The sequence below is a fragment of the Podarcis muralis genome, chromosome 1 (genome assembly GCF_964188315.1).
Source record: "Podarcis muralis chromosome 1, rPodMur119.hap1.1, whole genome shotgun sequence".
Classification (NCBI taxonomy): domain Eukaryota; kingdom Metazoa; phylum Chordata; class Lepidosauria; order Squamata; family Lacertidae; genus Podarcis; species Podarcis muralis.
Window position 1 is genome coordinate 67,063,235 of NC_135655.1, and position 24,972 is coordinate 67,088,206.

At 41.2% G+C, this 24,972-nt stretch overlaps 1 protein-coding gene across 5 annotated transcripts in view; it reads right to left on the reverse strand.

Moving 5' to 3' along the window:
• MICAL2 (microtubule associated monooxygenase, calponin and LIM domain containing 2) overlaps positions 1 to 24,972 on the reverse strand; it is a 139,931-nt gene that overhangs the window by 70,109 nt on the left and 44,850 nt on the right. For 4 of the 5 annotated variants that reach the window (XR_013393219.1, XM_077930351.1, XM_028731151.2 and 1 more), the window contains exons 5-17: positions 23,912 to 24,013; positions 21,443 to 21,598; positions 19,922 to 20,022; positions 18,458 to 18,715; positions 17,448 to 17,563; positions 16,476 to 16,602; positions 15,892 to 15,982; positions 15,627 to 15,774; positions 11,733 to 11,932; positions 10,632 to 10,738; positions 5,118 to 5,174; positions 3,857 to 4,006; positions 1,105 to 1,215 (exon numbers count right to left, since the gene is read on the reverse strand). Coding sequence is in view for 4 of the 5 variants with exons in the window: in XM_077930351.1 (XP_077786477.1) it covers positions 1,105 to 1,215; positions 3,857 to 4,006; positions 5,118 to 5,174; positions 10,632 to 10,738; positions 11,733 to 11,932; positions 15,627 to 15,774; positions 15,892 to 15,982; positions 16,476 to 16,602; positions 17,448 to 17,563; positions 18,458 to 18,715; positions 19,922 to 20,022; positions 21,443 to 21,598; positions 23,912 to 24,013 (1,724 nt within the window). In the remaining variant the exon portion in view is untranslated. The remainder of the gene's footprint in view (positions 1 to 1,104; positions 1,216 to 3,856; positions 4,007 to 5,117; positions 5,175 to 10,631; positions 10,739 to 11,732; positions 11,933 to 15,626; positions 15,775 to 15,891; positions 15,983 to 16,475; positions 16,603 to 17,447; positions 17,564 to 18,457; positions 18,716 to 19,921; positions 20,023 to 21,442; positions 21,599 to 23,911; positions 24,014 to 24,972) is intronic. The other variant, XM_028731187.2, reaches the window with a different exon arrangement.

Consider the following 24,972-nt stretch of genomic DNA (forward strand, 5'->3'; position numbering starts at 1 on the left):
AAGACTTGCAAAAATTTCCAGTACAGAGAATAAAATGATAGTTGCTAACAGGTCTTCCTATACTAGTATTGCCATAGAGTCTCCTCTGTTCAGTGAATATGCCAGGGAAGAGATAAGAACATAAAACTTTCAGCAACAGTAGCTCACAACACCGCTACCCATGCTTAAGTTTATAAGCCTGCCTCTAGAGAGAGTGCATATGTGAGGGAGTGGAATGAATCTAAAATTCACAACTGATTATAATCAGCTCAAAATGCCCATGTCGGCTTAGCTGAACTTGTCCTTCTTCCTCAGAAGTGGAGAATTTGGGAATCAAGCTCGCATTCTCTAGCCAGCCATATTGGTTTGTGGCATATGCCAAGCCCAGAATGCAATTCAAAAGCAGGAGGCTCAGAGGAAGATCAAAATGCATGGGAAACTCTTCAGACAGCTGTAACCGCAAGACTCTCTTTCAGGGGATTTGGGAAACTAGGCTAACTGTGTTTATTTCTAAACATTTCCCAAAGGTGTGCTCTAGATCTTTTATTGGCTTCTGAGTCAGCGAACCATACCAAAGACATCCCTTGGAACAAAACCTTTAATTGCCTAAGTATTATAACATACAGCATGCTTCGAAATATGCCACACTAAACTTTGCTTTGCCCAAGCTTTAGAAACCAACACATGCTATAATTTACAATTATGGAGCTATGGGGTTTTGCTATTGTATTATTTGTTATAGTAGTGCTACAACCGGAGCATATCGTCTCCTGCCTTTGTCCAATGGTAAAACTGCCACACATCTTCTACTTTAACAAGGCAAGGTAAACTATGATCTAGTGTGAAGTGCAGTGCAGCACAGCAACAGTGGAAACCATATCAACCCATATACCAACATGTTATGGTGGTTGTGTGAACCAGGCCTTTCATTAAAGTCTAAAGATGGCAGCAAAGCCCCATGCGATCTCACCTCCTTTCATTCTTCACATTCTCCTATCAAACAGCAGACTTAAAAAGGCAGCTAAGCATCTCTATGCTCCTGATGTTTCTCACTGATGTTACCCACCATGCTTTGCAGTCTTAATGTTAGAAAGAACTGACAGTCACTCCCTAGTGAATTCCTACCTGACTTTTTGGTGGAGGTGGCAGGTTACAGGTTGGCTCCTTGGGTTTAGCAAAGCGAGGATTTACAGGAGGGTCAGAAGAAAGGTGCAAAGCTGGCTTATCTACTAGATCCTTAAATGTAAAAAGCAGAACAGTTCAAGGAGATAAAGGAATATCTTAGGAAGACTGGGAACAGGACTGAAAGACAGTATGAGGCAGAAGAAATAAGAAAACACATTTGAAGGCTAAAAAAGGTGCTTTGTTAGGGTTTCTGCAAGACACATTTGGAATTTATTACCATACCACAGTCTGTACTTTTGACACCCACAGATGTAACAGTATGTGAATTGCACCATTTAATGCGACTATTTAAAGAGCAAGCTACAGGCAAACTAGATGTTGCACACATGAGTGCAAATAGGGGATGATCTCATGATTTTCAAGTCATCTTTGTACCACAAATTACTTATGTTATATGTGGTGGGTGGTGGTTTCTAAACATGTTCTTTGGCTTGTATGCTCTGTGGACTTACTAGGAAGGCAGATCTGAAGCGCAAACATTACCTGAACAATAACTAACTAACTAACTAACTAACTAACTAACTAACTAACTAACTAACTAATAACCCCACAAGGTTTGTGTATGTAGCCCACATCGATTTTGTATAACTATCACACTGAAATCTAGCAAGGGTCTAAATAGATTCAGGATCTGGTCTGTTGCATGATCAGCTTGAGTCTGAGCCAATTCAAAAGCTCAGATCTGAACCCTGGGAGACCAATACAAGAGGGTTCTTTAAAGTTTGCTAACTGCCTACCATGTGAATTTACTTGGTTGTGTCATTTTTTTCCATGTCAATGGCCAAGAAGTGCAATTGTGATACTATAACTCACCATGTGATCAAGATGATCTAAGTGTTAAGCAGCTTACAAATGTGTTACAGCTCCTGGATGCTTTATCCATAAGCACCATCCTCATTCTATGTGGAGGAATAGCCAGCACCATTCCCATTGCTAGAAGCATAACATTTCCCCTAAACATAACATCCGCAAGCCCTATGTACAGAGAACAACTCCAGCTCAGAATAAGGGAGGCAGCTTTTAAGTTAGCATAACTACTTACCGTACTTTTCTGTGTATAAGACTAGGGGTTTTTTTTACTAAAAAATAATGTTAAAAGGGGGATAATCTTATACATGGGGGCAATCAACCCCCATTTTCTTAATTCTGAGTCCCCCAAAATAGGGGGCGTTTTATACATGGGGGCGTGTAATACAGTGGTACGTCAAGTTACAAACACCACGGGTTACAAATGCTTCAGGTTACAAACTCTGCTAGCCTGGAAGAGTTACCTCAAGCTGAGAACTTTGCTCCAGGATGATAACAGAAATGTGTGCTGGTGGCACAGCAGCAGCAAGAGGCCCCGTTGCTTAACACCTTTAGTTAAGAACAGTTTCAGGTTAAGAACGAACCTCCAGAACGAATTAAGTTCATAACTAGAGGTAGCACTGTACAAGGAAAAATACGGTATGTCCCAACAAATAGCCTGACACATGTACATAGGTTTCTGTCGAATTTTAAACGTTTTTCAAGCTAGCTCATTTTGGTGCAGTGTAAAATTTCAGAGTGCTCACTAGGGCTACTAATTTTGTTTAACCATCAGCACTCTTTGAAAGCCTTGAGTCCCAAAGCAGTTTGCTAACCAGTGCGTGGGTTGTTCAGTGAAATATATATCAAAGCCATCTAGTTCTGTGGAAAACCCAGTTATCTGGATTGTGGCCTTCACATCACTGTGGAGGTATACATGACTTTGAAAGCAATACATAAAAAACCTTTAATAGCCATTTCCACATGTAATTCAGAGGGTCTACTCTATATTAGTTGGATACTACCTGCAATTGAACTTTTATTGACTTATAATGAACACAAGTTGTTAACTACCCAAGGCAGCATGAAAGCAACAATCTGTTACAATATCCCAGTATTATTACATAATTTTACCCTAACATCCAGTTATCAGACAGTGACTTGGACATTACCAATAATATCAGATTTTCTAGTGTCTAAAGTGACTCCATGTGCATTTTCACCCTAACAGAGCTACTCATTTTGGCCCTTTGGTCATTCCACCCAAATACAGTGGTACCTCGGGTTAAGAACTTAATTCGTTCTGGAGGTCCGTTCTTAACCTGAAACTGTTCTTAACTTGGGGTACCACCTTAGCTAATGGGGCCTCCTGCTGTCGCCACGCCACGCGATTTCTGTTCTCATCCTGAAGCAAAGTTCTTAATCCGAGGTACTATTTCTGGATTAACAGAGTCTGTAACCTGAAGCGTCTGTAACCGGAGGTACCACTGTACAGGAAATGCAAAATGGATGTTTCTTTTCCTCCCACATCTTGCAATTACCATAACTACCTGTAGGCAGCCTTCCCTGTCTGCGCTGCCTATGATCCTTCTAGCCATTTCCTATGCATGTGGACACTCTGAGGCTTAAATGGAACTCCACTGCCCAGAAGAACTGTTCTTGTGCAAACCCAGGAAAAGCTTCCTCAAAACTACTGACTAGAAATGGTTGTGAATTATCTCCTTATGCTCCAACAACTGTGTGGATATGACATGTGTGAAGTATCCAAAGAGCTCCAACTACCAGTTTTCATTTTAAGTATTTCAGGCTTTGGGCTCTAGGCATGTTGCTCATAACAGCTGATTACTCATGAGAAAGAACTCACCCCCATTTTCAAAGAAGAATTCTACAATTATTATTTACTCACCTGCCTCCGTAGTGAAGGACCGGGAGCATTTTCTTCAAATTTGGCTAAGAGTTGAGTTGCCATAGACTTCACTTTGTTTTGATTCATTCCTTCTTTCAAATCCCCCAGCTGGTTACCAGAATTCGTACCTCGATTCAAAGAACTTGAAGACTGCAATGGAACAATTGAAGGAAAATGTATATACTCCACTTCAGAGAGAAGGTTAGGGACAGTCTAATATGGCATCTTGACCAGTACACAGGCCACAGAAGTGTCACTGAATGCATGAAAAGTAAAACCAACTTCAAAATTTAAATAGGATCTTCAATATTATATTTGAAATGGGGAGACCCAATAGATTTTAAATTCAGATAAAATGAATGTGGGCCCTATGACTGTGTTCAAATCCTCACTCAGCCATGACCCTCACTGGGTGACCTGGGGCCAGTCGCTGCCTCTCAGCCTAACCTACCTCACAGGGTTGCTGTAGGGATTAAATGAGGAGAGGGAGAACCATGTATGCCAGCTTGAGCTCTTTGAAGAAAAAGGTGGGATAGAAATGCCATTAATCACTCACTCACTCAATAGCATGCATTGAGACACACATGCAAATAATGGAAGAAAGCGGAAAGCCTGTGAAAAATGGAAGGTTGCTTTACTTTCCCCATGTTCAGCCTATAAAGACTGCAGCCTGTGGAAACATTCTCTCTCTCTCTCTCTCTCTCTCTATATATATATATATATTCGTTCATAAGTCAGGCTTCAAAAGAAGGTAGACTGGGGATAATAAGGTGCTAGGCATGGCATCTGGTCCCATCTCCCATTTTAAAATGTGGGGCCTAGCATGGTTGGTTGGTTTTTACTTTTGATGAAGGTAACTTCACACCCACACCCTTGTCTGTGTATGGATCAGAACTTTTCTGCCATGTTTATAATCTATAATGTAGATTCTATTTTTAGAGAATAGTGGAGAGAAATTAAAGCAATGACTGTCAGACATTGCATCTGTGGGTCGACATCTTCAACAGAAGCCAGGTTGCAAATCCAGCTGCAGCTTCTTATACCAAAATCATTTAAACAAACAGAAGTCAATTTAATATGGATGCCCGCAAATATGAAAGGAAATATGAAAGGAAGACCTTCTTTTTTTCTTTCTTTTTTTACAATTGTTATACATTAAAGACTTAAGGATAATAGATCAGGACACTTGATTTGCCTAAAACTGTTGATCAGTTAAAACCATATACCAACAGCAAATTTAACCATGACAATTAGTACTAACCTCTTCAAAATTAATGAGACTTTTACGTCGCCTTTTACTGGTTTCATTTTCTTCTGCCTAAAAACAATTGGAGGAAGCAAAACACATCATTCACAATGGCATACACACTCAGAATCTATCAACTTAATAGAGAACGGCAGCTAAAATGAAGACATCCCACAAAACTAAATTCACTGGTCAGTGACAAAATGAATGGGTTGATCAGACCGAGGAATTGAGGTTAGGCACTAGCTTTAATTTAATTACTAAATAAGCTTGTAAATGTTTCCACTGACATATGTCTACAGAACTCATTCCAGGCCACTTTCAGTCATCATAAAAATTAGCTGAGGCTTGTTCTGCTATTTCCATAAGCATCTCCCTATCCTCAGCAAAATGTTATCTAGGAGAAACCAAGCTAGACTTGATGAGGCAGCGATGCTTATTATACGTTGCTTATTCCTGTCTCCCCATTCACATAAAAAGTGGGGTGGATGGGGTCAGATCCGAAACCTCCCCGTCCCTTGCCTAACTACTCTGTCAGCACAGGCACTTTCCCCCCCAGCCGGCTTAAATACCTAAAGTAAACTGAACTGATAACAGTTGCCTGAAGCCATGGGAAGGCCAGATATTGCAAATGCTTTCATCCTTGTGCCCCTTTTAGTATACACGAATGGCGAGACATTAAAACAAACATGGATGCCCAGTCACATTTAATTTTGCCCAAACATATTTGCTCCTTGTGAAACAGGCCTCATTAATAGCTTTAGGCTATCAACTTCCAGAATGGCTACCTAGGGCCAGCACAGCAGCCATAAAAATTGTTATCAATGAAAATTAGATCATCATTTTCAGGTATCATGAAAGTCAAATTTGAGCAACAGCACATTCCATCGGGGACAGCTGGAATCTGAGATTTCTCAAGTAGCATTAGGCATGTGTGCAACAAATAAATTGAACTGGTCCTTCAATTCCTCCTTGTAACTTTAACATAGGCTGATCCTATATACTTGGTGCCTCATTATGAATTAATGCCAAGATAACTCTTATTCATAAACTAATTTTAAACCATTTGCATTCTAGTCTTCAGCAGATTTTAGCTTTGCAAACACCTGGAAAGGATGGTTTTGTTGGGCAAACAAGGTCACCAACTGAACTGCCTAAGTCAATATTTCAGTATGGATTCCCAAAAACCAAGGCCAGCACTAGCCACTATACCAGTCTGATGAACTAAGAACTTGGCATTCAGTTTGCTGACAATGGCTAGATATGCCTTCAAGAAGCTTATGGTATCACAGCAATCCTGCAAGTGTTTCTGTACCACTGAAATAAATGGGGGCATGTGCTGTATTCAGGGTTGCAGCTCAAATGTGCAAAGTGGTTTGCAGTCATTATGTGATCAGCTCCATAAGGCCCTGAAATCGCATAACTCCCATAACAATTCCCATTTTACAAATGGAGGAAATAAAAGCTGGGAGAAATACTTTGTCCGAGGCTCGTCAGTGGATTAAAGGCTACGCCAGAGGCCTCAGACACATTAGTTCAGACCAAAGCCAAGAGTTCTTTCAAACGAGTCAGAATTACATAACAAATGCTTTCATAATAACCAACGCTTATAGAAGTCTAGACTCCTCAGCTTTCTAATGCTACACAGCATCTGAGTGTGTTGCTTTAGGCAGGACTTCGGAGGCAAAATGTACTGTGGCAGTGAAGCACACATAACTTTTAAGCTCATCATTCAGTTGTGGTAACTGAGCTCAGAGGATTAGAACTCCAGTGCTGCCTGATTCAGGCCCTGCATGGATCTACAGATTTAATTCGCAGACATGAGAAATTATCTGCTATACGAACTGGTGAGCAAAACGTTACAGCACCCAACAAACATGTTGTAGGCTCTGGCTTGACTGGTGTTGTGTTTCAATCTTCTTTTCTTAAAACACACCAAGCATTTTTATGTAACCTGTCTGTGTTCCTGCAAATGTCAAGACCAACCACAGCCTGCAGCCTTGTAATCTGCACTGCTGGCATTGAGCAGGGGTGGAGGGAGAGAGCAAGATCAAAGAAACAAGGGCTTCCTTTTTACATTTCCACTGCTTATAATAATTCATGGTGTAAGGAATCAAGAATGATCTCAACCCTAACTTTTGGGCTGATCCCAAAGAAAGAGAAACGGATGACAGTATGTTAAGTACTACGTCTTCCAAGTACCGGCTCTCACTAACAAAGCATCATGTTTGGTGTAAGCATTAGTCAGCCTAACAAGACTAAACACTGCGGTGGCACAATTTGTTCTGCTGGAGTTCGTATGTTCCCTCTCACGGGACAATAGAACACTTCTTATCTGGAGTCTTGAACAGGAGTCTTTGGTGAATGGATTTCTGTCTCTCCTTGCTGCTGAATATGACTGACATAGGAATTAGAAAATTCAGATCTTTATGCAGTACAGAAAAGATCTGCTGCTAACAAATGAATAAAAACAAAGAGATAAGCTGCAGGTGGAACAGGTAGAAACATTTCCCCCTACATATAACAAATGCTGTAAAATTGTGCCATTAGTTGAATAACTTCTCCCCACAGATGCCAGTCTACATTTTTAACAAGTGGTGCTTGGGATAGCCATTTCAATAACAATGGTTAATTAAAAAATCGGTGATACTGACAAAATTAAACAATTACTAGGTAGTATTCCAGATGATATGCTTCGTGTGAACTATTCTACAGTCATGCTTTTTATCAACTTATTGACGGTGGGTGCTATTCAACTAAGTCATCCTCAGAATAAGGTAAAGGTAAAGGAATCCTGGACAGTTAAGTCCAGTCAAAGGCGACTATGGGGTGCAGCGCTCATCTTGCTTCAGGCCAAGGGAGCCAGCGTTTGTCTGCAGACAGCTTTCCGGGTCATGTGGCCAACATGACTAAACGCAATGGAACACTGTGACGGAAACCAGAGCGCAAGGAAACACCATTTATCTTCCCGCCGCAGCGGTACCTATTTATCTACTCACACTGGTATGCTTTCGAACTGCAAGGTTGGCAGAAGCTGGGACAGAACAACGGGAGCTCATCCCGTTGTGGGGATTCAAACGGCCGACCTTCTGATCGGCAAGCTCCAGATGCTCAGTGGTTTAGATCACAGCACCAAATCCATGGGTTTAAGTTGCTACTCTGAGTACGACTTGGGTGGGGGGGTTGATAACCATATGGCAGGAGTGCTCTGGTGGTGTTTCCTGCATGGCAGGGGGTTGGACTCGATGGCCCTTGTGGTCTATTCCAACTCTATGATTCTATGACTTAGGCCCCCTTAACACCATACATTCAAAGCACAACAATAGCACTTTTAGCAGTTATGGCTCCCCCCACCAAAGAATTCTAGGAGCTGTAGTTTGTTAAGGTTGTTGAGAGTTGTTAGGAGACCCCTAGTACCTGCCCAGGCCTATAATTCCTGGAGTGGTTTAACAATAAATCTCTTCCTAGGTAACTATAAGAATTGTAGCTCTGTGAGGCCGATGGGGGGGGTCTCCTAACAACTCTTTGCATCCCTAAACTACAGCAACCAGAATTATTTGGTGGAAACCATGGCTGTTTAAAAAGCAGTATCAGAGTGCTTTAAAGGCATTGTGCAAAGGTGGGCATAGTTAGACACCACCCCATGCCATTATTTTTTCTTTCTACTTAATGCCCCTGAGATTGCAGAGGTCCCAAAAAGACTTCCTTAAAAATGAAGGTTCTCATTTTCCTAGAACCATATTAGATTTTGTTGGGATCAAAATGATTATTGGTAGATACATGGATTAGGATACAAAGTGCTCTCTAATCCAGCAAAAGCTCTTGTTGTTGGAAGGAAAGGGGGGATCTTCGCCAATTCTCCTTCCCCCCTACAAGCTCCATCCATTTCCAATACACAACCCATCAAATAATATTTTCAGGGGGTGCAAGTGGCTGTAGGGGGGAAAGAAACTGACAAAACCCACCTCCAAACTTTCCATTAGTGGGATTGTTTTGTGAGTAAGCATTCTACCCAAAGGATTTCTGGATCCAACAACCCTTAGGTGATAAAGTTAGATTTAAATTGTAAGGCTCTGAGAAGGATTTTGCTTAATTCTAATCTTTTACATGAAATTAGTTCTGTTAGGCCCTCTTAATTAATAAATACAATATTATTTACATTTTTATTGTCCAGTTAAGAAGAAGAAAAATGGGGGGGGGGTGTAATGAATATGGGTTCAATATGAATTTTTAATTCAGGTTAATATTAATGTCCAGCACTAATATAAACAGGGCACAAGTGTGCAGTGTTGTAACGACTGAATTGTCGATGAACAAAAAAGTTGTTAAGTGACACCTTGAAAAAATACCATACTAAGTTTTTAGCAAAACAATCTGCTGGAAGTTTGCTTTAAGAGGGTGTGGTATTCTTTCTCTCCTGGAAAATTTGATTTTTGTCAGTTAGGCTTCTGTTGAGTAAATGTGCCAGCTCTGTTTGCATGGCTGAGCGAAGAAATGCTGTTTCCTAAAAAGGGCATGAGGTAACTGCTTGGTAGCTAAGTGTTCATATGATTTGATGATGTTATTTATAGAATGGGCAACATAAGAATGATCTTGTACTTAGTTCTGAGTAAATTCTTCCTAGAACAATTTAGTGTGTTTCAAAAGACCCAGCTGAGGTAATTTTAAATGCAGACAAGGATTTTATAAGTTGGCAAAATAATATTTCCTAACCTTTTCCTGCTTCATCCATGACCCTCTTAAAACAACAGAGACATTTCACCCATTTCTCTTTCAGCATTAAGCTTAAGTCTCAGTTTTGCATTCTGAGATTGCCACGAAAACAGAAAATAATAAAATTCTAACCCCAAAAAAGTGGAAATTAAAGCAAAGGAAAGTGTGCATTTGATTTGATACAATAAAAAATAATACCCTCACACAAAGACGAAAACAAATTTACTGAATCAGAACATTTTGTTGCATGCTAAAGAAACTTCATATTTGGAATATAAACAATGAAGTTTATCTTACCCGACCCAGTAAATAACCAAGATAAACTCACCTAACCAGATGGACAAATGATCTGGTTCAATATAAGGAAGCTCTCTGTGGCCCCACAGTTCAATGGGGCAATGTGTGGGGGATAAGTACCAATAGAAAACCAGAGAGGAACTCTGCTGCTACAGAAGCTTTTAGCAAAGGCCACTTCGGCGAAGATACAGCCAGTAATGACTGCCCCTAATAAGTAAGATCTCTAAAATTTCAAATAACTCCCCTGCCAATTGACCATAATCCCTCCCCCAATTCACCATCCACAAATGCTGCAGTGAATTTCTAGAGGAAAGTATTCTGCAAACAAGCCTGGGAACTGCTTTGCTGGATCAAATCAAAGGCCAGCCAAGTACTGTACTGTACATAACGTATCCGAATACAAAATTCTGTTTTGGCTATCATAACTAATAGCTCTTTGATGAACACAAGCATCTATTAATTTGGTTTATAATTGCTTTTTTAAAAAGGACAGAGCTACTGAAGTTATAGGATGCTTACTTTAGGTATTCTCTTCCTTGGAAAAGTTAAATTCATGTAGTTATTGAAGTTGGATGATTTTGCTGAACAAAGATCCTTTCTTTCTCCATTTCGCTTATCCGTAGCACCTGTTCAAACATGGATAAATAAAGAAATAAATATAAAGTATGCTGTCTAGCAACTGGAGCATTCTTATTAGGCTAAGGAAATGCTCCTCTTAATAAAGCATGTTTTGAAATTTAACCCTGAAATGCAAAAAGCTCTTTTTACTCAACTATATTTTAAAATAACATCACTGTCTGAGCCAAATAGCACAATCTTATTCCTATATATCAAATTTTTAATATTACTATATTCAATGGGTCTTATTCAAGCTAAGTGTGCCTGAGATTGCACTCATTTGCCTATAAGCCAATCTAAGATTTCCCCATTGTGTCTTCTTCACTAGCAAGCATCACTGAAATTTGTATTACCTGGCCTGTAAATAGAAGTTTCAGCAGTTTGTAATCTAAGAGATCAAATACTGTTGCCCTAGCTCTTCTCTGGTTCAGATTTTAATCAACATAGAAGATGTCTTCCAGCCTTGCCACTCCCATCACCACTTCCCTTCCCTTAACTGGTGGAATGGAGGAAGATCTTTCTAATCCTGGTGGCTGTGGACCATGTGGAAGGTTGACTGGAATGTGTCTCTCTCTTTTTGGTATGATACTGACAGATACCACTGTACTGAGAAGCCTCATGTCCCAGCACTCCTGGTGCCTGGTACATAAGTCAGATTTGTTTACTAGTTAGGATGGAGTGAACGAGTGCAAAACCAACAACTTTGTGTGAAACATTACAGCAACATTAAGTACAGGTGAATGGCAATGGCTATGTCATCCAGCTCTAGATAAAATATTTAAGGCAGCATAAGCCATTCACAATATTAGACATTACACCCCCATTTCCTTTTAAAGCCTGGGATAACTACAGAACACAGCTATTACAGTTGGACATTCCAGAGCAAGTTATATTGGAGCTGCAAGGCAAACTTTGGCTCGGCTTCAGGGTCAATCAGGCAAGCTGTAAAACAGTGAAAGGCTGGCTTCTCTTAAGACTTAAGAGCAACCTAGATTGACTTACCCACAGCTCTCAGAGGTGTTCCCCTAAATAGCTCATAGAATTTTGAGAGGTACATGACCATACTGAGTTTATCAGGCTCTCCAGAAGACACCATCTCTTTCCCCGTAGTGACGGGGGGAATTCCAAACTCTCGCTCAGCAATGTCAAATGCCAGCTGGTTGTTTCCAACGGCATCTTCTTCATTCAGGGAGTCAAAGTCACTTGGGGATTCAAAAAGAAGGGCACATCAGTCTGCAGAAGTGTTGATATTTTAGTTCCCCTGCCCTGCCCTTCAATAATATCTTCTATTTCGGAAACATTTTATAAGTAACCATTTGAGAAGTCTGCTGCAATCCTCCACAGAGAAATTTTGTTTAGGAAAATTGGCACCCCCACCAAACAACACATGAAAGTAACCAAGCACTTCGATTTAGTTAAATCTAAATACTTCTATTCGGTTGAAAAAGTTGCCTTCTTGAGCAAAACTGAACTTGTGTGGTCTAGGAATCAGCCAAGTGCTACCCTTGGTGCAAATCACACTTCAGCCTTCAACTCACTGGGTGGGCCTTGAAAGGTCGCCATCTCATCTTCAATCCTCACTTATGCAAAAGAAACAACCTTGAATTGTGGCTTAGTTCCATCCACAATAGGCATTCAAATCAGGATCATACCACTTTAAACAACCATGCCTTCTCCCAAAGACTCCTGGGAACTACAGCTTGTAAAGGGTGCTGAGAGTTGCTAGGAGAAACCAATTATCCTCACAGCGCTACAATTTCCAGAGTCCCCTGGGAAGAGGGATTGCCTCTTAAACCAACTCTGGAAACTGTAGCTCTGTGAGCGGAACAGGGGTCACTTCTCTGCTGACAACGACAACCAATTCACAATTCAAAAAACCTATATGAAACAACATGTGCCAAACTATAATATGTTGAAACTCCTATCACAGGAATTGAGGTGGGGGATACCCACAAGTATTTCTGTCCCTGGTGCAAACATGGCAAATACTAGCAGGGAAGGTTGATGCTTGCAACATGGCAACAGCATGTCTGGACACAATGCTCTGCCCCTCCCCAAAAAAACATCTGATGAACTTTTTCAGTCATATGGGGGGGGGGGCTATATTCTTCCTTTCAAAAGAATACCAATCCCTGTTCCCACCAGCATAGACCCTGAAAAGGTGCTATCTTGTGATGCCGCATCACAGGCACAGGTGATGGAATCAGAAATGGTCCTGAAGCACACTAGGAATGCATGTTTGCCACAGTGATGCAAAGTCTTTAAAAGGCAGCCAGGGTTGGAGCATCCACTACTGTCAAATCAAAGTGTAAATCTTCTGCCCCTAAAGATTTTTAACCATTTCTCCAGCTCACTTCCAAAAACTGCAGCAAATATATCTCCATTTTTACAGCCAGAGAGAATTAAGCTCTGAAAACAAGGAAATGCCATTGGCCGAGCTCTATTACACATGGATGAATTCCCCTCACCTTTCAAAGGATTTAGTCATTATGATTTCCTTTCAGGAAGGGGGCACAGCTGGTGATATTCAACATGTAACTTGATAAATCAAACCATGCCAGATTGAAGAAGATCCCTAAGCGGTGAACCTGATCTTTGAGAGAGACTGCAATGCTATCCAAAAGCAGATGAGTTCCACAGCCCTGGTTGGTTAAATCACCAACCAACAGCGCCCCTCTCTTATCTGGATTCAACTTCAGTATACTAAGCCCCATCCATCTCACTATGGATAATTCAGAGTCAGACATCCTCATCTAACCTTTAACCACATTAGATGAAAAGGGCAGAGTGAGACTTGAGAAGCATACTCATGCTACCTAAACCCCAACTTCCAGAAAACCTCTCCTAGCGGTTTAATGTTGATGTTAAATAGTATGGTGGGCAGAACAGAACTTTGCAGAGCACCATAACAAATGCAATGGATTTATGAAGAAGAAAACTCCATCCCACGTTCAACCCCTCAGACAGAAATGGAAGTCCTTGAGCACAGCATCTCCCAAAAAGTATACCATGGTCCATGAGATAGGCAATGAGAAGTCCAGATCAATTAGCAAGAGCTAGACTGCACCTTCTCTCAACAAATGTCATCAACCAAGGCAGTTTCAGTTCGCAAGCCATGCCAAATAATGACTGAAATGGGTCTAGGTAATCTCTGTCATCCAGGAATAATTACATGCTTGAGCACCTTAACCCAAACAGGTTGCAGCCAGACAGATCAATTAGTGTCAAAGGAGGCTTCCCACTTCACCACTTCCACTTCGCTACTGCCCCCTTCAAGGCAACTAGCAGCACCATACCTTATCTCCTAAAGAGATGCATTTACCATTTGCTGGTTCCCACCATTCCCTCTCACACTGATGATAAAGGCCATGGGAAATGGTAAGCCAGGCCTTTCTAAGTGCCTTGTCAGCACTATCAGAAAACAAGAACAGAAAGAGATTCAACAAACTGTCAGAAGGCCCTCAGAATTAAGGAGTGTTGCCATCAGGTCCAAGAGCATAGCAATTTAGAAAGCCCCTGGCTGCTCCTGCCCCAAGCAACAGCAACAATAAAAACAAGAGGGGGAGGGGGACAACAGTGGAGCACAAGCCCTCCTCCAGTTAGTTCTCAGGTGTTTGTGGCTACTTACTGAAGCAGCCATTTAAACTCTAAGGTGTACTTTCATAGGAGTAAGACAACCCTCCCCCCACAAAACCACCTCCATCCAATCATGTACAGCAGGCATGGCCAAACTTTTGGGACTACAATTCCCATCATCCCTGACCACTGGTCCTGTTAGCTAGGGATGATGGGAGTTGTAGTCCCAAAACAGCTGGAGGGCCACGTTTGGCCATGCCTGATGTACAGTGTTAAAATCTGCTAGTAAGGACTATTTCTCTAGTAGTGCCATGACCAGATATTTGTGACACTGTCTGCACCTCAAAACAAATCCATGGGGAGGAACGGCTTTAAGGTCACCCTGACTTCTTTTCCACTGCCCCCTAAATAATCTGGGCAGAAGGTTACTTAGGCAGATCACGTTCTTTGGCTTGGGTAACAGTACAAAACAGAGCTTGAGGCTTAACATACACATTCTAAAACATCCTTTATTCAGGCTATCCAAAAGAAATTAAATCCCCATATGGCACTAACTGCGTGGTTTCTGCATCACTCCCAACTTGGGAGCTGATCCAGTCATGGCAGGAATACAAAGACAGCTTCCAGAAAGGGTTTAAAATCTGAAGTTCTACATTTGTAACAATGCTTCCAAGTCCTTGGCAAATCAAACTGGCAAAATCATCAGTAGAAGAATGAACACCCATTCTTGAAGGGCCTGGTGAAGGTAAAGGTGTAGCACACTACTCTGTGAGTAACAGGCAAGGAAACACCCATAGAACCAACTGTCAGATGTCTTCCCAGGGTTCGGATCCCTTACATCATAACAAGTCATATCAAGTTGGTCATCCAGTACCAATTCAAGAATTGGTAGTGTATATATCCTGAATGTTTTGTGTTGCAGTGAGCCGTTTTGGCACAGACCTAGTTAAGCTGCAGGATTCTTTTTTCCACCAATATCATCATCCCATGTATATTTGCAAAGCATTATAGCGGTTTTTTGCTTTAAAAAAAAAGCAATTCTGACTCCGACAAAAGTAAGCAAAAACGATACAGTTAAAATCTCAAGTAGTAGTTCTTGGAAACTGTATACCTTGCATTTTTACTTTTTTTAGTACTGAGCCAAGGACATTCACGAAGGAAAAATTGAGCAAATACATGCTTAGTTGAAAAAAAAAGATGTTAAAAAGGGAAACAAACTCTCCTCACTGTTTTGATTGGCTTTACCCAAGTCTATACTTTTGTAGGTGGCAGAACCTGCAATTAGCTAGCATTACACATATAAAAGACATAAGAACTTACATGAGGTCAGGTCTGAAGCGATGCATAATTGCACATAAGGCAAGGCCACTCCTCCATGAAGTAGTGAGGTCCATGACACTAACATTCCTGTATCCTTCTGTTTGTTTTTGACACCAGGTTAAAAGCTTGTTTGGCCTTATATCAGATTCTGAAATAGCAGATTAAAAAAAAATATGTATAGTCACTTGTCCAAAGCTACAACTCTCCCCTCCCCTCACCATTTATAGGAAGTAAAAAGCATAATAACAAAACATGCATTTCATACCATGTCTTGAAAGTCCAATTGATCTTCTAATGGAGTCTGCTCTTTCTAGAGGGAATGGCTGAAGCTCATTTGTAATGTACAGATGCTTCACCTAAGGAAAGACACACCCCATAAGATACAATACTTGCTATAACAACCCTGAATTCTCAATCTGCTAATTATTCAGACTCAAAGTAGGCCTGTCATACCAACGTTTCCCCATCAAGTAACATGAAAGGTTATCAAAATTTCTGACTCAAACCTGGAATATAAACCAGGAGACCATGATTTATAAAGTCTGGTATGATCATCCTAATTGGGTCTGTATCTCCAAATCTCTCAAATGTTTCGCTTATACAAACATTGCTTTATCTAAGGAATTGGAGGTTGAGTGACTTGACCTTTCTACAAAAGTCAGTCATTCACAGAGCATAGCTAAGCATTCACACTACTTTCTAGAGCTTGTGGGTTGTATTCAATGTTAGTCATATTCAGAGTAAACCCTCTGAAATTAGCAGATGTAACTAAGGTTCATTAATTTTAATTGGCCAGCTCTTGAGTAGAACTTAGCTGGAGACAGGCGTTTCTCATGTACCCCAGCTTACCTGATGAGGTCGAACACAACTTGAGTTCAAGTTTGGATAACGTGTTGCAGGATCAATGGTGTACTGGTCAAAGTTCTTAGTGATATTTTCAGGTGTTGTCTGAGGTAAGAGCCTATAAATGCTTTCTCTGGAAGGTAAAAACAAAAGGTTGCAAGTGTGTGCTTTCTATCTTACAGTGTTTTCTTTACCTTATGTGCTCCCTGCCTATATTTAGAATGTCGAAAACAATACTTGAACACATTGTCTAAACATGATAAACGACTGGGGTGGGAACAACTGAGACAGACGTTAAGTATGTCTTCCTCAAGCAGGAAAATAGCTAGGAAGAAATAAGATTACATCACCCAAGATCATATGGCTTTGATTTTTCCCCCTTCACACAAAGAAGCTGCTCCTTCAACCACAAAACAGCATCGGGTATAGATTCACCCAATCATTATTAGTCAGTGAGGATTCCAAGTACGAACATCCACAAACATGCTTTCTCTAAGTCCAGACTCTCTAACCCTTTCTCTAAGTCCAGACTCTTGCCTTCATTACCCAACACACAAAATGCCATCCTCTAATAAATACTCAGCGGCTCTTTGATTCTTACTTACTTATTTACTATTCTGCCCTTCATCCAAAGACCTCAGGGCTCTTCACAACAGAAAAACACAAAGCCTGCTGAAGACATTCTTCTTTAGACATGCCTACCCAGATGTTCATAATGTTTGTGAGAGTTTTTATTTGCCTTAGTCTGGTCTATTTTGGTTCTGACTTTCTGTGTCTTTTAAATTATGGTTATAATTTTTTTTAATAACAATTTTACTGTTTCACTTTTTTTTGGTAAACCACTTGGAGGCCGTTCTACAATGAAGCAATACATAAATTTAAATAAATAAATAAAATGGATCAACCCAGGCCCCAGGAAAATCAAAGTTTGCTTGGTTTCGCTGTAATACATGGGAAGAACAAACAAGAGATGCCAACCTTTCTGCAAGGATATCAAGTGGATGCTTTCCTTGGGCCCAACTTCTCACCATCCACGCTGTGTCAAACGCAGCCAGGAACCCTCTTGCACAACCAGTGCCCATGGGCCAGAACGGCTGTGAAATAACACCAACATATTAGATGAACTCTAACATCATGATCATTCTGAAATGACCACACAGCTATTACTGTGCTCTTCAGAATGGTAGAAAACTGCCCTTAGATACTTCAAATCAGCAACTCCACCATACTGGCATAGAACATTTAATCAATATGTCCCCTAATGTGGTGACTGGTTAAAGTATCCACTTACAAAACACATATGATGTCATCCTGCCAAATGGAAAAGACAAATGCCCACAGAATGTAGTAGAGTTAGTAAAAAGCTCTAGATCCATAGGGCCTATATCCATTTGCTGGGAGAATGTAAGGGATTCCACCGATGTGAGCTAACATGTCTAAATCAAACCTATTGTTTTTCATTGTAGCCTGAACAGGCAAAATTCAAATCCTACTTCTGTTCTCTTGGGAACAGTGGACCCTCTCCAATGTTGCAGCTCTGCTGGCAAAACAAACTTCCATGTGCATGATGGAGCCTCCTTTTCCTCTCTTTTCCCCTCCAGCTCCCCACCCCACTCCCCCAATCAATCAGCTCTGGAGAGCTGGGGGAACGTCCAGAGTAGATTTGGTGGCACATGGAGATAAGGAGAGGAAACTGAAGCCCCACTGGGTCATCAGAACTATGTGGGTGGAGCACTGGATATAACCCAATGAAGATCTTTGTGTTCCATGTTATTTAAAATTAACAAACTCACTATGATTTAGTGCAAGACATGGTATTTACATAAGATCCTGGAACTCCAGCTTTTAAATAAAAAATAAGTTTCGCGCTCTCATGGCTGCACAGCTTTGAATATGTAATTGCTAAAATCTCCAAGGTATTCCATGGTATCAAAGAAGGCACCTGCCTAAACTTTTTTTTTTAAAAAAGGGTGACAACGACACACTACCTCTAGTAAACTGTCTCCAACAAGAGCAACCAACAGCTGGTGTCTGTGTCTCTCTCGTATTAATGCAGCATTTTCAGAGGCATACATGGAAGTAAAATCAAACATGGCTACATCTGGTTGACCATAGTGATTAATTGCAAAATCCAAGGCAGGCAGTTGGTAATCAGTTGCAAAATCGGCAGCTTCTCTTGCATAGGACAGCAGATTGTCTTGGTCTACGTTTTCCCCACAGAGTAGCATTTCAGTATCAATATAATCCTACATTGGAAGACAAAACTATATCATTAGAGATCTTTGGATGTTCGCACGACTGCTACACAAAAAAGGTTATGATATTCCACATGGGAACAACTGAAGGTTCGATAAGATTCAGGTTATATTCTGACTTCTTTCTTTTAACAATGTATCAATGTATTTATCTTATGTTACTCAGTATATTTAAGTCAAGTTTAGAGACCATGATCTGGCTTTCACGCAATACTAGATTAAACCATGGCTTAAGCACAAAAACATGTGGGTTCCTGGAGAGAAAGATTGAGGCCACAGTGCTTGTCCCTTGATCCTTTTGCTGTCACATTACCTAGGGATAAAACATGGTTGGGCTTAGTTATGTCTGAACCTGACCCCATCGTGTGTCTCATGCCAAATGAACCATGAGCCTGGAGCCAAGGTTTGATCTTGGCTTACCACTCATGATTTGTCTGGGGAAAGCAGAATTGGATTGGTTGTAATGCTAAGCCAAACCATGGTTTAGCCCTGTGGAGCTCAGAAGCAGAACGGGGGGAGGAGTGCTGTGGTCGTAACCATCCCCCTGGAAACCTGCATGTTTGTTTATTCACACTAAATCCAGGTGAAGGGATTGAAGGTAAGATCAGATTCACCCATCAGCTGATGAGAGAATGGAAGTGTGCTTTCGAATGATCTCTCCTCTATGCTCCTCCTTCAAACCACCACGATTCGAAGGAGGAAATTCAGGGTACCCAGTAGTGTGATGCAATCCACCCATCAGCTGATGGACTGGTGGGAACTCACCTTGCTGGATCCAAGGAACAACTGGGAGCTTGGAGCTTATTCTTTTGAAGTCCTACCCCTACACACTCACGTACAGTGTCAGGATAGGGCAGGTGGGTGGGACTTCCTGAAAATGGCCTGGTGGACCACATTTGGTCTGCAGGATGTAAGTTCAACACTCCTGGGGTAATACAAAGTGTGATACTTATATATTTAAAGGTTTATTTGATTGGGATTATTACATGGTTTATTGGTTTGGATACTAGCCAAGTGCATGCTCCCTCCTCACCTCTCCTCTTGTGCCCCCAGGGTAAGTGAAGCTACCTTTCTTAAACCACAGCTTCCTGTGACATGTGAAGAAGGAAACTGTGGTTTATAGGCTCCCTCCAAACTAGCATATGATAGAAAGGCCTTAACCCACATTTGAATACCTACATCGATTTGAATACCTACATCGATTATGACGCCCTTCTCCAGAAGGCTCTGCTTTTTTGCAGTCATCACAAAATAGTGGGTGCTATCTTTATAGTAAACAATATTCTCCAGGTCGATTCCTAGGGAAGAAATATATTTCACAAACAAAGCATCAGAAACACAATACATTCAACAAATGACAGTTTAAACCATAATTAAGATCAGCAGTGGTTAAGAGCTTGCAAACAAATGTCATGCTATTACAAACGTACAATCTACACAAGCATATCAGCTTGCCAGAGGAAATAATTCTCTTCCCTCTCCTCATGCTCTGCTGCGTGTGTATGTGTGGGGGGGTTCTCCTGATCCCTTTGGAGCCAATTTTGCGGGAGTGCAGAACGAGAAGATGAGGAAAAGCCCCACTGTGCAAGCCCTTGCACATCGCTTCTGCTCACAATATTTGTTAGGTGACTCCTACCTTATACGACTCCTACCTTATACATTCTCTTAGAAAACAGTAATTACAAAGCCATAGATACCTCCCTAGGGAGTTCTCAATATGTGGGGCCACCACCAAAAAGGCTCTGCCGCTGGCACCTGTTGATCCAACAGATCTTACTTGCATACCAAACAGCAGGTTCTCAGGTGCCAATTCTGAATTTCAGGCAGGCTTATAGCTGTGCAAATTTCTCCTTTATCTACTCGACATTTGGCACAAACATGTTCCCTTATTTTAGGAGCACAGAACAGTTGTAATGATTTGTTTACTTCAAAACTCCAATGCAGCTGGATCACAGCCAAATTGTATCCATCTCATGTTTATTTCAAAGTATACTGTGAATTAGCTCCTGTGCAGCTAATCAGCATGGTTTCCAGTTGTGTATTTTAATAGCTTTTATAAAGGTCATCAAAACAATGGTCTACACTTCTACTTAGCTCTAACTAGTTTGAATTTGCTCACATCTACTAGGCTCCTAATTGTACATTTAATAAATGTCTACAGTGATGCCAAAAATGAGTATGAGTAACTGAGATATATTTACAACAGCAGCCGCAGCAACAACAAGAGACTTCCTCTTGGTTCCTAAACTGCATTTTCACAGGAAGTTGATACTGCAAAGGTACATTGGGCTGAAAGATGGCCAGACCCAGTTCAAAACCGGTCAGTCATGGCTCATGTTTCTTCAACTCCCAGAGTTAACAGCAGAGTTAACAGAGTCAAGCAGCATATAGCTAATCATATAGCAAGAAAAACAACAACAAGCCATAAAACATTGGCTAAATTTCATGCATACCACACAGGCCTTAGGTACTCAGGGGGGAAAAATCTGTGCTATTGAAAATATTTGTGTACACTTTAAGGGGAAAAAATTACAAAACTTCATGTAGGAGACGCAACTGAGGGAGAATAAGGATAAATATATCTGCTTTCAGTAGTCTGAAATGAAGTAATTGCCATCACTCAATTTAGTAACTGGTACAGAGCCGCTAGTGAGTTAGGTTCTCTTATTATTCTTTATTTTCCTTTGCCATGGAGGGAAAAAAGATCAGATAACCCACCCGTGTCTTCTTTCAGATCTTGGAAGAATTTTTGATTGAAGATGAAAGCAACACCACTGATCTCCTCCACCTTAGCTTCTGCTGTTGTATTTCTGTTTATAAAGTTGGCAGTGATTGCAATCGCCAGCTTTCCACGAAATTCCTTCCTCCTAAAGCCTTGTACAGAAAAGCAACCGAACCATCATTCGTCTGCTGCTCAGCTCTAACCAAAGCATTTTCATAAGTTTAAGATGTAAAGCAAAAAGCATCCTCTCTCACAGTGCAATTTTTAAATTAGCCATTTGTTCAACTGTTAGCTAATAACTGTAAAAATACAAACTTCTGGCAGTAGCTGGTTGATGGTTCTCAGTCCAAGATTAAGTCTTTCTGGTACCTGCCTGGAAGAAAGCTCATCCCCCACCCCAAATATTGTTTTTGAGGATCATAAATTAACATCAACTCCTACGGGGTTGCTACTGTGCGCACTTTCCTCATTCAATTATCCCTGCCAAATTCTGATTCATTGTATAATAATATCCTGCTTCAACTATTTCAAGTTCCTCCTTTCTGCTTCCCTTATTACCTGTTTATTAGTTGAAACCACACCTGCTACAAAGTAGTTGCCTTATCACCCAAGGCAGATTCCTCATGTTAGTCATCTTGCCAAACCTCAGTTCCTCTCCTTTTCCACCACAGGCATATTTTCATCTTTCAAAGCCTTTGTAAACGTTGTACTTACAACCCACTTAACAGCCAGGATGGGGATCCTGTGGCCCTCGAGACATTGCTTGACTACAATTCCCATCATTACTGGTCATTGGTCATGGTGGCTGGGAGTGATGGGAACTGGAGTCCAACAACACCTGCAGGTCCACAGCTTCCCCTTTCCTGCTTAACACTTTGTGCTTCCATTTCTGCCCATTTTCTTCCATCCTCCGCCTTGAAACCAGCCCTGTCTATCTTCCTTTGCTTTGCATAACCCCATGCAGCATGGGTGCTGATGGGAGGTTTTTTCCCTTAAAAGTAAGAGCCACATGGAGAGTGATTTTCATGCGGGGAGATAAACCTCTTCTCCATGTTGCAGTCCTAAAGTCCACATTCAGGGTTAATTTTAAAAAACACTGATGCTGTGGACAAGATATGCAATGTAATGTGCATCGGCCCCCATAAAGGGAGTCATGTTTCCCATGACACAGGGACTCAAACTTCTCAAGATGTTCACCTGCATGATTCTTCCCCCATCCCAAGTGTTTTTGTTTTTGGAATGAAGAACAACAACTCAATAGAGTTGCCTGACTCCCTTACTGGTTGCCCAAACAAAATGCCCTGGTTTCTCACCAGTGGGGAAGGAAGTTACATGGACCACACCATACAACTGAGCCTCATGAGTCACTTGGGCTTAAGAACCCCTTAGAACTATTCAGCAGGTTCAGTGCACCAATGTTTCCTAAGTGTATAAAGGGCAGAAAGGAGAAACGAGTGTTTCTCATGTTCTCAAACTAAAACAGGCATGCACCAGGGTCCTACAATTCCCCATGGCATATACTCCCATTGCCTTTGGTGTTTCACTGGCATTTGCCCCAGAAAGTTGTTCCTCCTGATTCTTATCCTTTGACCCACTCAGTTCTCAAACCTATTACTAAGTATCAATGTTCCTCTTCAGTTGGGCTGCACGTGTAGCTGTATTGTGCCTGAGTGCATATCATCTCCCAGCAGAAGAATCATTCGGTTAACTGCTAACATGCAGTCTAGTATTACTTGATAAGGCAATTTTTTTTAAAATCACCTAATTAATTCCAATGGGCGTACACACTTAACTAGGTTGGTTCATGTGATATGGCTAGCAAGAACTGCTCAACTAATGTCTCATTGAGAGAAGCCGACTCAGAGGGTTGGAATTTTCCCTAATTATTATTTTGCAACTATTGCAACAGAATATTCCTTTCCTTCAGCTGTTTCTTCTTCTTCAAATCCTTGCCCTAAGTGACTGTTCTTAAAATCATATCTTCCTAATTATTCCTTCAGACATCTTCATCAGATCCCCAGCAGGCACTGTAGGTGATGATTATTTTGAATACACATGGCCTACAACACAAAATGTAGGCCATTGTTGACTTGCTTGTGCCGTTCCTGATAAAACCATGAAACCTTTCTGTCAGGTATTATTCCACAATGTAAAAAAAAATAAATTAAAAAAAATCCACAAGCACAATGTGATACACAGCTGTTAATGTATTTTACTATGAATTGTATTTTAATTTGGTTTTTAATGCCACATTTTATAAACATTGTTAGCTGCTCTGGTTCTGTTTGAAGGCAACTGGAATAAAAGCAACATATATGACAATAAAATGACTTTTAAAAGCAAGAATGTAACTCTTCTGTAAAAAACTAAAAAGCAGTAATTTAAAACCAGTCATTATCCCACTCTACTGCCATTCCTGCAGTAAGAAAACAAGTAGGCATTTTGCTACAACTTTTACAACATACCTTCCAAGCTGTTTCTGCGGCCGTCGGCACCAATAACAACATCAAATTCATATTCTGACAAAGGATGATCCATTGGGAGAAATTCAGCACGCCAACCTATTTCTGAAAGCAGTAGGTCAGTCAGCCAAACAAGTGGTCAAAGAGTGGGTAATTCAAACTGCACTGTCAACACCTGTGGGCTCCATGTATCAGCTCCAAGCAACACGAGAGAAGTCCATGTAAAGACTGCACAGAAGGGCCAGCTCTACCATGAGGTAAACTGAGAAAATTACCTCAGGTAGCAAGAGGGCAGCATATTTAAACCCCAGCTCACATCCCTATTGTCACTGCCTGTTGCTCTGAGGAAAGGGGCCCTTCCACAGAGTGAGGCATACTAGGTTAGGTGGTCCATGGAAGCTAAACATTTTTTTTTTAAGTTAAAAGTTGCTAAAATAAAATTAAGCTTTCAACTAATTTTGAAGGAGAATTTCTAGCCATGGAAGCAAAACCAAGGCAGTGCAATCACCCTTTTGCCCAGAAAGCCTTGCTCCAGGCATCCTTGAACTTATTGGAGAAAACATTCAAACTCCATCCAAGCAAACTGAACTGATGTTTATTTGGCATAAGGGACGCGGGTGGCGCTGTGGGTAAAACCTCAGCGCCTAGGACTTGCCGATCGTCAGGTCGGCGGTTCAAATCCCCGCTGCGAGGTGAGCTCCCGTTGTTCGGTCCCAGCTCCTGCCAACCTAGCAGTTTGAAAGCACCCCCGGGTGCAAGTAGATAAATAGGGACCGCTTACTAGCGGGAAGGTAAACGGCGTTTCCGTGTGCTGTGCTGGCTCGCCAGATGCAGCTTGTCATGCTGGCCACGTGACCCGGAAGTGTCTGCGGACAGCGCTGGCTCCCGGCCTATAGAGTGAGATGAGCGCACAACCCTAGAGTCTGTCAAGACTGGCCCGTACGGGCAGGGGTACCTTTACCTTTTTTATAGCCAAAATGCCAATAGAAAGAGACCAAACAGATTTCAATTAAATGTGCTCACTCACACCAAGCAGAATACCCAATTCCTTAAGGTTTAAACTG